This window comes from Antedon bifida, chromosome 2 (assembly GCF_963402885.1).
Source record: "Antedon bifida chromosome 2, ecAntBifi1.1, whole genome shotgun sequence".
NCBI classification, from domain to species: Eukaryota; Metazoa; Echinodermata; class Crinoidea; order Comatulida; family Antedonidae; genus Antedon; species Antedon bifida.
Window position 1 is genome coordinate 27357641 of NC_136227.1, and position 10343 is coordinate 27367983.

The 10343-nt window shown below is 30.0% G+C and overlaps 1 protein-coding gene across 5 annotated transcripts; it reads right to left on the reverse strand.

The window, feature by feature from the left end:
• Positions 1 to 100: 100 nt before the first annotated feature.
• Positions 101 to 10006, reverse strand: LOC144858863 (uncharacterized). 5 transcript variants are annotated; one of them, XM_078714996.1, is made up of 15 exons: positions 9943 to 10006; positions 9453 to 9587; positions 9116 to 9196; positions 8664 to 8762; positions 8089 to 8187; positions 7803 to 7901; positions 7273 to 7371; positions 7074 to 7172; positions 6826 to 6924; positions 6508 to 6606; positions 5057 to 5152; positions 4697 to 4816; positions 4420 to 4522; positions 3985 to 4038; positions 101 to 691 (listed from the first exon to the last, which is right to left on the reverse strand). In XM_078714996.1, exons 2-15 carry the CDS (start codon positions 9507 to 9509, stop codon positions 195 to 197), a joined length of 1701 nt encoding a protein of 566 aa, XP_078571122.1. In that variant the 5' UTR covers positions 9510 to 9587; positions 9943 to 10006; the 3' UTR covers positions 101 to 194. The 5 variants fall into 5 exon arrangements, 4 of the variants coding, with proteins under 4 accessions (XP_078571122.1, XP_078571121.1, XP_078571124.1 ...); XM_078714995.1 differs by having other exon boundaries at positions 9920 to 10004; XR_013616673.1 differs by lacking the exon at positions 3985 to 4038 and adding an exon at positions 4065 to 4171 and having other exon boundaries at positions 555 to 691; positions 9920 to 10004.
• Positions 10007 to 10343: the final 337 nt, after the last annotated feature.

Genomic DNA, 10343 nt, shown 5'->3' on the forward strand with positions numbered 1-10343 from the left:
ATATGATGATAACACAATACATAGCAATTTTATCGCACAATAATTGAAATTTGAATACTAAAAATGAATCAAATCAAACTAAATAAATTAATCCATTAATTATATGGTGCTTTACTAAAAAAGTGGTCGCTTTTTAAAATAAAACATTTTCTAGTAACAAATTGTGGAACATTTAGTTCCTTTAAGTTCTTTAATCAATCCATTTGTATCATCTCTTCATCTAATGATTGACCTTTTATCTCCAATTCAAATATTACAGCAAATGGATCAGCATGTTTTTTAACTTTAATTCCTTTCAAGTGTCCAATTTTTATTATTTCATCTTGGCTTAGCTTTTGACCAAATTTCAAGATTTGTTTTCTATGCTGTGAAAAATGTGTAATTGGAAAATCTTGAAAGTCTGGAAATTGTACAGGTAGCTGTTTCTTAATAATATTTTCTACACCCTGCATTCCACACAAAATAATAACTTCAATTATTATATTTGTTTTTGTGGGATTTATAAGTCCAGAACCTTTAAGTAAGTCAAACAGATCATAGGGTGTATTTCTTTTCTGTATTTCACTTAATGGAATGTTGTACTCTTTATTGAACTCCATAATTAATACTTTCAGCATGTAAATATTTCCATGTTCTGACCACCAGTCTGACACAATTGTTAGTAATAAATTGAAATTGTCCTCGGATAATTCTATATTAAAAAGTCAAAAATTTATTTATTATATCAGTTCTTTAGGCTTTAGAAACAAATTGTAATATATAATTCTGTACAATCTAATAATAAACTAGAATTTAATTCGTCACTTTGACGAATTATAGGTGATCATTTTTATCATTTTACCGAAATTAATTGTTTTAAAAACATGCATGTACGTTAACATACGATCGGAAAAAGTTGATGTACGCCATCCTATGACATGATGCATATACACTTATAGTGCTGAGTTGTACCTATTATGTGTCATATACAATATGTACAGTATATATATATATACAGTGTAGCATAGGTGAAATTACGGGACCCACATCATGTTCTAATTTTTTGGTATGATGGAATTATCAAAATAAACTCGAAGATGACAATTTCGAAAGATAATGAATTGAGCAAATAAATATAAGGATTGGAAGAGAATTTGACACGTAGAAGCGCAATGCGCGCTCTTTGAAATTTGTATAACTTTGACTAAAGAAATTTAAAAACTGCTTTTTAACTTCAACTGGCCATATGATAACATCACATCATCCGATAGGCTTAATTTTTATATGAATTCATATCTCCATTTCATCAGCTTTCATAATAAGTTATAATCTTCAAAGTCACCTTTAATTCTGAAGAGCTGTAAGATATTCAAATGTATATTGTAGCTGAAATTTATTTGACCTAGGTTATTCAAGTTTTTACGCGTGATGACATAATCAAATTGAAAATGTTGTCAACTCATGAGAAAGATAATTAATTGAGCAAGCACATACTATAATTTGTGCGAAAATCGGGTTCAAGTAACGGAGATGCGCTCTATTTAATGTGATAACCCACACAAAAAGATAAAAATTACTAATTTTTTAATTCAAGTGGCCATTTGATGACGTCATACCATTTTGTACGTCTAATGTGTATATACATTTGTATCTACAACTTATTGGCTTCCATATTAAGTTAAAAAAATTGGGGGTCATCTTCCATTCTGAAGAGTTATATTCATTTTAAAAAGGCCCTACTTTTTACCATTTTTAGCACTTTTGTACAATTAATGTGCGCATTTTGTCATTTTTAACGTGCTCGTATAGCGTTATTTTAAGTCGGAATGGACTCAAATTTGGTGAATGTACTAAGGAAGATGAGTAGAATGCAATTTGTTAAAAAAAATGGTATTTTTTTACGCTTTCTATGTACGCACGCGCAAAAACGTGTTTTGCGCAGTAATTTTTTAAAACACGCAAATGGCCTAATTCATGCTCTAAATTGATCAAAACTTAATTTGGAGCATTTTAATTTTTTAACGCGTAATTTCACGTGCATGACCTTGAAACGCGCAAGTTTTTATTTGCTAATATTTTTACCCTTGACCTGAAGTTTACATGTAGTGAATTTCATTGATATGTAATAAAGAGTTATGGAGATATGATTGATAGAGTGATTTCACAAAATCACGTATTAATGACGTCATGGTTGAGTGATCACACTGAAAAGCTTATTATGGCTAAGTTAAAGTATTTAAAAGACATTGTCAAAAATTTGTGATCATTGACATTTAACTTTTTGAGATAATTGTTACACAAATTTGTACAGAGAGAAATAAATAACTAGAATTTAATTCGTCACTTTGACGAATTATAGGTGATCATTTTTATCATTTTAATGAAATTAACATTTTTTAAACAAGCACGTACGTTAACATACGATCGTAAAAAGTTGATGTACACCATCCTATGACATGATGCATATACACTTATAGTGCTGAGTTGTACCTATTATGTGTCATATACAATATGTACAATATACTGTATATCTATATACAGTGTAGCATTTGTGAAATTACGGGACCCACATCGTGTTCTAAATTTTTGGTATGATGGAATTATCAAAATGAACTCGAAGATGACAATTTCGAAAGATAATGAATTGAGCAAATAAATATAAGGATTGGAAGAGAATTTGACACGTAGAAGCGCAATGCGCGCTCTTTGAAATTTGTATAACTTCGACTAAAGAAATTTAAAAACTACTTTTTAACTTCAACTGGCCATATGATAACATCACAACATCCAATAGGCTTAATTTTATATGAATTCATATCTACATTTCATCAGCTTTCATAATAAGTTATAATCTTCAAGGTCACCTTTAATTCTGAAGAGCTATAAGATATTCAAATGTATGGTGTAGCTGAAATTACACGACCTAGGTTATTCAAGTTTTTACGCGTGATGACGTCATCAAAATAAAAATGTTGACAACTCCTAAGAAAGATAATTAATTGAGCAAGTACATACTAAAATTTGTGCGAAAATCGGGTTCAAATAACGGAGATGCGCTCTATTGAATGTGATAATCCACACAAAAAGATAAAAATTACTAATTTTTAAATTCAAGTGGCCATTTGATGACGTCATACCATTTTGTACGTCTAATATGTATATATATTTATATCTACAACTTATTGGCTTCCATAATAAGTTAAAAAAATTGGGGGTCACCTGCCATTCTGAAGAGTAATATTCATTTTAAAAAGGCCATATTTTTTACCATTTTTAGCACTTTTGTACAATTAATGTGCACATTTTGTCATTTTTAACGTGCTCGTATAGCGTTATTTTAAGTCGGAATGGACTCAAAGTCGGAGAATGTACTAAGGATTGTGAGTAGAATGTGATGTATACATCAAATTTTTTTTTTTACGCTTTTTAAAAATCGCGTGCGCAAAAATGTGTTTTTGCGCAGTAATTTTTTGAAACACGCAAATGGCCTATTTCATGCTCTAAATTGATCAAAACTTAATTTTGAGCTTTTTAAAATTTCAACGCGCGATTTCACGCGCATGACCTTGAAACGCGCGAGTTTTTATTTGCCAATATATTTTAGCTTGACCTGAAGTTTACGTGTAGTGAATTTCATTAATATGTGATAATGAAATATGGAGATATGATTGATAATGTGATTTCACAAAATGGCGTATACGTGACGTCACGGATGAGTGATCACACTGAAAAGCTTATTATGGCTAAGTTAAAGTATTTGAAAGACATGGTGAAATTTTTGTGATCGTTGCCATTCAACTTTTTGAGATATTTGTTACACAAAAAGTGTACAGAAAGAAGAATAACAACAATAAAGATTTTGTACAATAACAATAGGTGATCATTTTATTCTAAATGATCACCTAATAAGAATAAGAAAGAGAAGAATAAAGATTTCATACAATAACAATAGGTGATCATTTTATTCTAAATGATCACCTAATAAAAATCTTCTTCTATTCTTACCACACAGACTCATCTTTTCTTGTGGTGTTGCTACAGAGGGTGTATTATAATATTCTATATAAAATAAAAGCAATATTAACCATTAATTTTAGAATATCTTGCCTGCCAATTCCAAGAAGTCCATCATTTTGGTCTTTTCATAGCTCTTCTTATATGGCAACCTTTCATCACTTGCCTTTGTCAAGGCCTGTAAAAGAGCCACCAGCAGGAATAAGTTACATTGCTTCACTGGCAGGGAAAAAGATGTAGATTGATTCTTGACAATTGTAAAGCTCTAAAGCTAAAATCTGTTATAATTTAAAGCCAAAATCATTTATTCTCTATAGACTTTAGGGTATACCAGCATTTTGGAAATCTGCCATTTTTCTGTCTGCCTACATAAGCAAATCATTAGACACAATATTCATATTACATGGAGAACTTGAAGAATCTCACCTTCCAATATTTGTTGTATTTCCTCTTTCTGGATTGATTTTAGATTGCTGTCATATTTCATACACATGTTGTCTTTGTACAAATCAATTACAGATTTGCCATTCTATAAAAAGTTTCAAAAAAAAACTGAATATTTGTATGTAGCTTTAAATTTGTACATGGTATGAACAAAACTGTATAAATGTTTCAATGAACATGAACCCTAAACTTTGTTATTATTTGAAACATTGCAGGTTATGTATATTGTACTAAAAATAATGTTTTGCAAAAAACGTACCTTGTCAGCTTTGGACAATAGTCTGGAATCTCTCACTAGAAAAGCTGTCACAGTCTTTCTGTGTTCAACATAACTAAGATCTTTATTCTTCACACATAAATGGAGTGGTGTTTCTCCAATCTGGTAAATGATATAAAGACAATGTAAAAATCCATGTGCACAAGTCAAAGATCTTTATATCTTATATCTATATCAAAAACCTAAAGTTATCCACAAATGACTGCAATTACTGTAATATTTTAATATATTATATATAAGTTTTAATATATTGTTTATGTGTTATAAATAAACAATAACATTGCTCATTACATTTGGTAACACTGCTAAAAATGTAAACAAATTACAATTCTAATTAACTACCTTAGATGTTAGAATCTGTGCACCCTTATAGAGTAATAATGTTACAATCGATGCATGTCCTAAAGAAGCAGCTACATGTAAAGATGTATGTCCAACCTTTAGTAAAACAAAATTAGAATTTAAGATTATGATACTGTTTTTTTACACAACAAAACTTTAGGTTAGAATTATTATCCACAACCATAGTCATAATTTGCAAATGTATGACAAACTAAATGATTTTGTTTCTATACTGTATTATGAATATTGAATTAGAAAAAATAAATGTATGGCTTAAAGCAAATAAGCTGTTATTGAATGTCAGCAAAACAAATTTTAGAACTACCCAAAAGTACTTCGGCAAAAACCAGTTTGAAATAAAAATGAACAATGTATTATACAGAGGAAAGAAAATGTGACATTTTTAGGTGTAATTTTAAATGAAAATCTTTGCTGGAAACATCACATACAGCTAATTAGTAAAAAGGTGTCTAGGGCAACTGGAATACTTCAAAAAGTAAGAGAATTTTTCCTCAAAAAGTCTGTATCAGTCTGTGTAACACGTTGGTATTACCTCACATTCAATATGGTAACTTGATATGGGGGGTAATACATATAAGAGCATATTAGACGTCCTCTTAAAGCTCCAAAAGAGAGTTGTAAAATGCATTACTTTCTCTAAATTCAGAAAAGCCTCAGAGCCATAGTTTAAGAAAATGAAAATATTAAATGTTTACGATATTCACAAAGTAAACGTCATAGGATTTATGGCAAATGTAAGATTTAAACAATTACCACATCATATTTTAAATATGTTTAGTTACTGTGCTAGTTTTATTCATAACCTCAGAACAGAAACTGAATTCGAAATTCCCTTCACGAGATTGACTTGCAGTCAACAATTTATACACATAAATTATATGGACCAAAGTTGTGGAAAGAATTCACATGTACTGGCGGTAATAACCAGAATATTTTTTAAAGAAAAAATAAATGTATATGTTAAAAAACACTATTTATCGCTTTATGCTGATGAACAACACTAAAATGTATATACTGTAGGTATCGTTTCTTTCTCACTTTTATTTATATTACGTTTTATTGTTTTATGTTTTTATGTAAATAGGTCCAGGACAGGACAGGATCCTTGCCATCATTTATATACTTAAATTGCAATTATAAACGATGACTAAATAAATGTGAATGAATAAATTGAAATTATTATACTGCAGTTTCCATGCCACATATTGGAAGATGAACCAGGTAGGAACTGGAGGTTACAGGAAACCCTTTAAAACATTGCTATAGTATGAAGAGATGGATGGTCTTCTACATTTGTAAAACTTGGGGTGCACGGTGAATTAATAATGTGGTGGTAGCTATTTACAACTACATAATCTAAATAGTGGTGACTACTGTATAAGCTATATACTATTTAGTTGGCTACAAAATATAATAAGTGTAGGACTTGCATTATTTTGAAGATCTACATTCGCACTTGAATCAACAAGTAATTTACATACATCAAATATGCCCTTCTGTACAGCAACATGCAATGGTGTTAAACCATCCTACAGAAAAAGAAACATTGAAAATACAAAACAGTGAAACTCCAATTATAATTATTATTATCAGTATATTTTTATACTGGTTTATAATTTACACAGGAAAAAATAAAAATATCATTGGTTAAAAGTAATATCGATAATAATTAATGAAAAACCTATTATAAGACCTCTTATTTCAATTATTATCTATACACTTTTGTATAAATTTATTTTTATATTTACGTCACTTTGAAGGTCTACATCTGCTCCAGCATCAATCAATAGCTTGCAGATATCAAACTTCCTATTTTCTGCACTAAGGTGCAATGCTGTTTTACCATTCTATAAATTAAGCACAGCGTTACTGGTATAGTAAAATGTTAAATTACACCAAACTTTACAGTAGGGTAAAATTTAAAAAAGTATGGTTTAAGTTTAAAACAAATAAAATAACAGCTACACCTGGTGTAATAGTAAACAACAAGCCTTACAATCTTTTTTATGTCCTTGTTTGCACCAGACTCTATGAGGAGTCTACAGACATCGGCATGACCATTTTGAGCACCAACATGCAATGCTGTTGCCATTTTCTAGAAGCATTACAATAGATAATTGTTACTCAGTGAAACCCTCATTTATCTTTTTCTGTTTATATTTTATATAAAGAAGAAGAAGAACTTTGTATATTACATTCATCTGAAGGCCAACTTGAGCTCCAGAGTTAATCAAAAGTTTACATATTTCAAAATGACCATGTTCAGCGGCAACAAATAATGGTGATGCTCCATTCTATAAAAAAAAAATTGTCATAAATTGTTCACTATAAATGCTCTAAAACTTTTTTATTTATTATTTATTATCTTATACACCATAATAAATATTAACATTTTAAATTTGAATATTAACAACAGTAACAATGATACTAAGCGTTGACAATGGTAACACTAATGCAACAGTGATTAGTGGTACTGTAACTATGACTGTATGAGCAACTAAAGAAGACACATTTGAGGGTAAGTTTACTGTACCACTAATTATTATAGTTAAGTTTCCCAATACCGGACACCTTTAGGCTGGCCCAATAATTATTTCTAGTACTATCCGGAAAGTCTGGTATTTGGAATGTGTTTTAATGATGAATGAATTTGGTTTTGGGAGAGTTTTTGGTTTTCAGTACGTAGGTATTGGAAGAATTGACTATATATTTTTGAATGACTTACTTTATTTCGAATATCAACATTAGATCCAGATTCAATAAGCAGCTTACAGATGTAGAAATGACCTTTTTCAGCACTAACAGACAAAGATGTTACACCAATCTACAGAAAATTTGAAATTGCACCACAATTGCATATAAAGTCACTAATATATCTCATAACATGCTTACCTACTATAGGTTCAAACATGTATTATTATTAATATCATTTATAGTATATTACTACTGTATAACACATTAGTAGAATGTAGTACCAATTTGTACCTATATTTTTTATAAAGAAAAATTACCTTATTTTGAACGTTTACATCTGCACCTGACTCAATGATAAGTTTGCAGGTATCAAAATGACCTTCTTGAGCACAAAATTTCAACGGAGTTACACCACTCTACAGAAATAGGAAAATTGTATTCTTTATCAATTATATTATCTTCGCTGTGGTTTATTTGTCAGTTTAAATTCTTTCTGCAGATGGTCGCACAGAAAAAGAAAATCAGGTTTCGGACCAGATTAAAAAACTCAATACTATTACTTTTCACTATGGAATTCTCTATCAAATAACATAAAATCAGAACTCCATAATATGTCTTTGGCAACTTTTAAATCTTCACTATAGAAAACATATATGTATTAACCTTTTTGCCTTCACAATTGTAAATAGTTTTATATCTGTTTTCTTTCTTTTTGTTTCTCTTTTATATTTTATTTTAATATGTTTACTGATCCACTTTGGAAATCAGTACATTTGTATTGAAAGTGTATTTCAGTTTAAAGAAAGAACAAATAAATAAATTTGTACGGTTTGTTTATAGCAAACAATTTTTTTCAAAAGATACTGAAATAATGCGTGGACAACTGACTTACATTATTTTCATGGTTTACATCAGCTCCAGCTTTAATTAGAAGTTTGCAGATATCAAGATCCCCTTTGAATGCAGCAATACTCAATGGTGTTATACCATTCTATAGAAAAAATATATAAAAACAGAATTTATAAACTTTAATTCTGTATTTAAAATATTTTTGTATGTGTCATGACAATTTCCCTATCACTTGTTTTCTAGTATTCAGTCTTACCATGGCAAAATGTTGCTCATGTGGTCTTAAAATGCTAAAGCCACAGTAAACTCTGGAATAACTTTCCAAATAGCAATATAGATGGCATTAACAATAACAATTTAATAGGCCCAGGACAATCAGCAGCATAGTAAGTTCACATTTAATACAGCATTGTTTACAGTTTGTCAAGGTGTCTTCCATTTAAATCTGGTTTATGTAATTTAAATATAAATTTAATTTATCAAAAGGAGGCATACCAGTATCTTAATATCTTGAGCTTTATATTCAATAAGAATTTTACAGGCATCTATCTCGCTGATTTGGGTAATATTTGGAACCTAAATACAAATACAATTTGATAAGATACAATATTGTTTTTTTTTTTCAAATGAATACACTTTACATATCAACTTAAAAATCATAATAATAAACATTATTGTTATTATTATTGTCAACAACAATGGTGTCACATTTACTATCTCGGGCTGCCATCATATGTAATGAATGTCATCTTCACTGTCGGGTGTCATGATAACATTTCTGACAAAAAAATGTTTCAATTTATTATTTTAATTTCAAAAAGCATTTTTGTACCTGAACACTGGTATCTTTAATTAATTGAACGAGAAATGATTTAATATCAATATCCATACTTTGAGAACTTCTGCTGTAGGAAGGACGCCTACACTACTACACAGTACATGAATTCCATCCAGTGACAATTTGTTTCTACAACACAAATTCATTCATTACTATTAAAGCATTCTTCTAGGCCTAGTATCATTAATTATTAAGCCATAGCCTGTATTATTTTTATAAAAATTGTACATAATAATTGTTTTTTTCTACAACTACTACTCTAGGCGGTACTCTAGGCCTTAGGGCCTAGGCCTAACTAGCCAGGCCTATATATGGGTAGGCATTCTAGGTGGCCTAAGCTTGGCTATCACAGACAAAGCTTTTACCTAGGCCCCTCTAGCCTTTTGAATTATGAATGTATAAATAGTTAGGGCCTAGGCCCTAGCTACCTAGCCTAGGCCTAATAAAAAACCGGGATGTACCTAATGTAATCATGGATTTTTACCTCCATGATTTAATTAAGGAAGTGTCCCTAACTAGGCCTACTATTAGGATGCTAGCTAGAGCTATGTACCAAAATATAGAGGGCACTATAACATAAAAATATATCCCAAACCTTAGAGGGCGCTATATTAAAATATATACCAGAGCCATATATATTTATATATATGGCTCTGATATACTGTATACCAAAGCAACCACTCTCACCAAAGAATATAATTATATGTTCTCGCCCACTTCCCCAAGCGGTCAAATGTGCTGTACCGGTAGTTTAAAATCTTTCCAGTTAGGAATTCCAGTAATTTTGATAATATTGTAGTATAATATGCAGAAATTAAAATAAAAGTAGATAAGATGTCCTGTTAAAATGTAAATGAGACTATAAGCGAATACAAAATTACATTG

Excerpts from the sequence above, each read along its gene's own strand:
- LOC144858863 (XM_078714996.1), bottom strand. The coding sequence starts at position 9,509 with ATGGATATTGATATTAAATCATTTCTCGTTCAATTAATTAAAGATACC. Across the intron at positions 6,607-6,825 it reads ATGTAGACCTTCAAAGTGAC|GATGGTTTAACACCATTGCA; the intron begins GTAAATATAAAA and ends CTTTTTCTGTAG. Across the intron at positions 4,039-4,419 it reads AATACAACAAATATTGGAAG|AATATTATAATACACCCTCT; the intron begins GTGAGATTCTTC and ends TATTTTATATAG.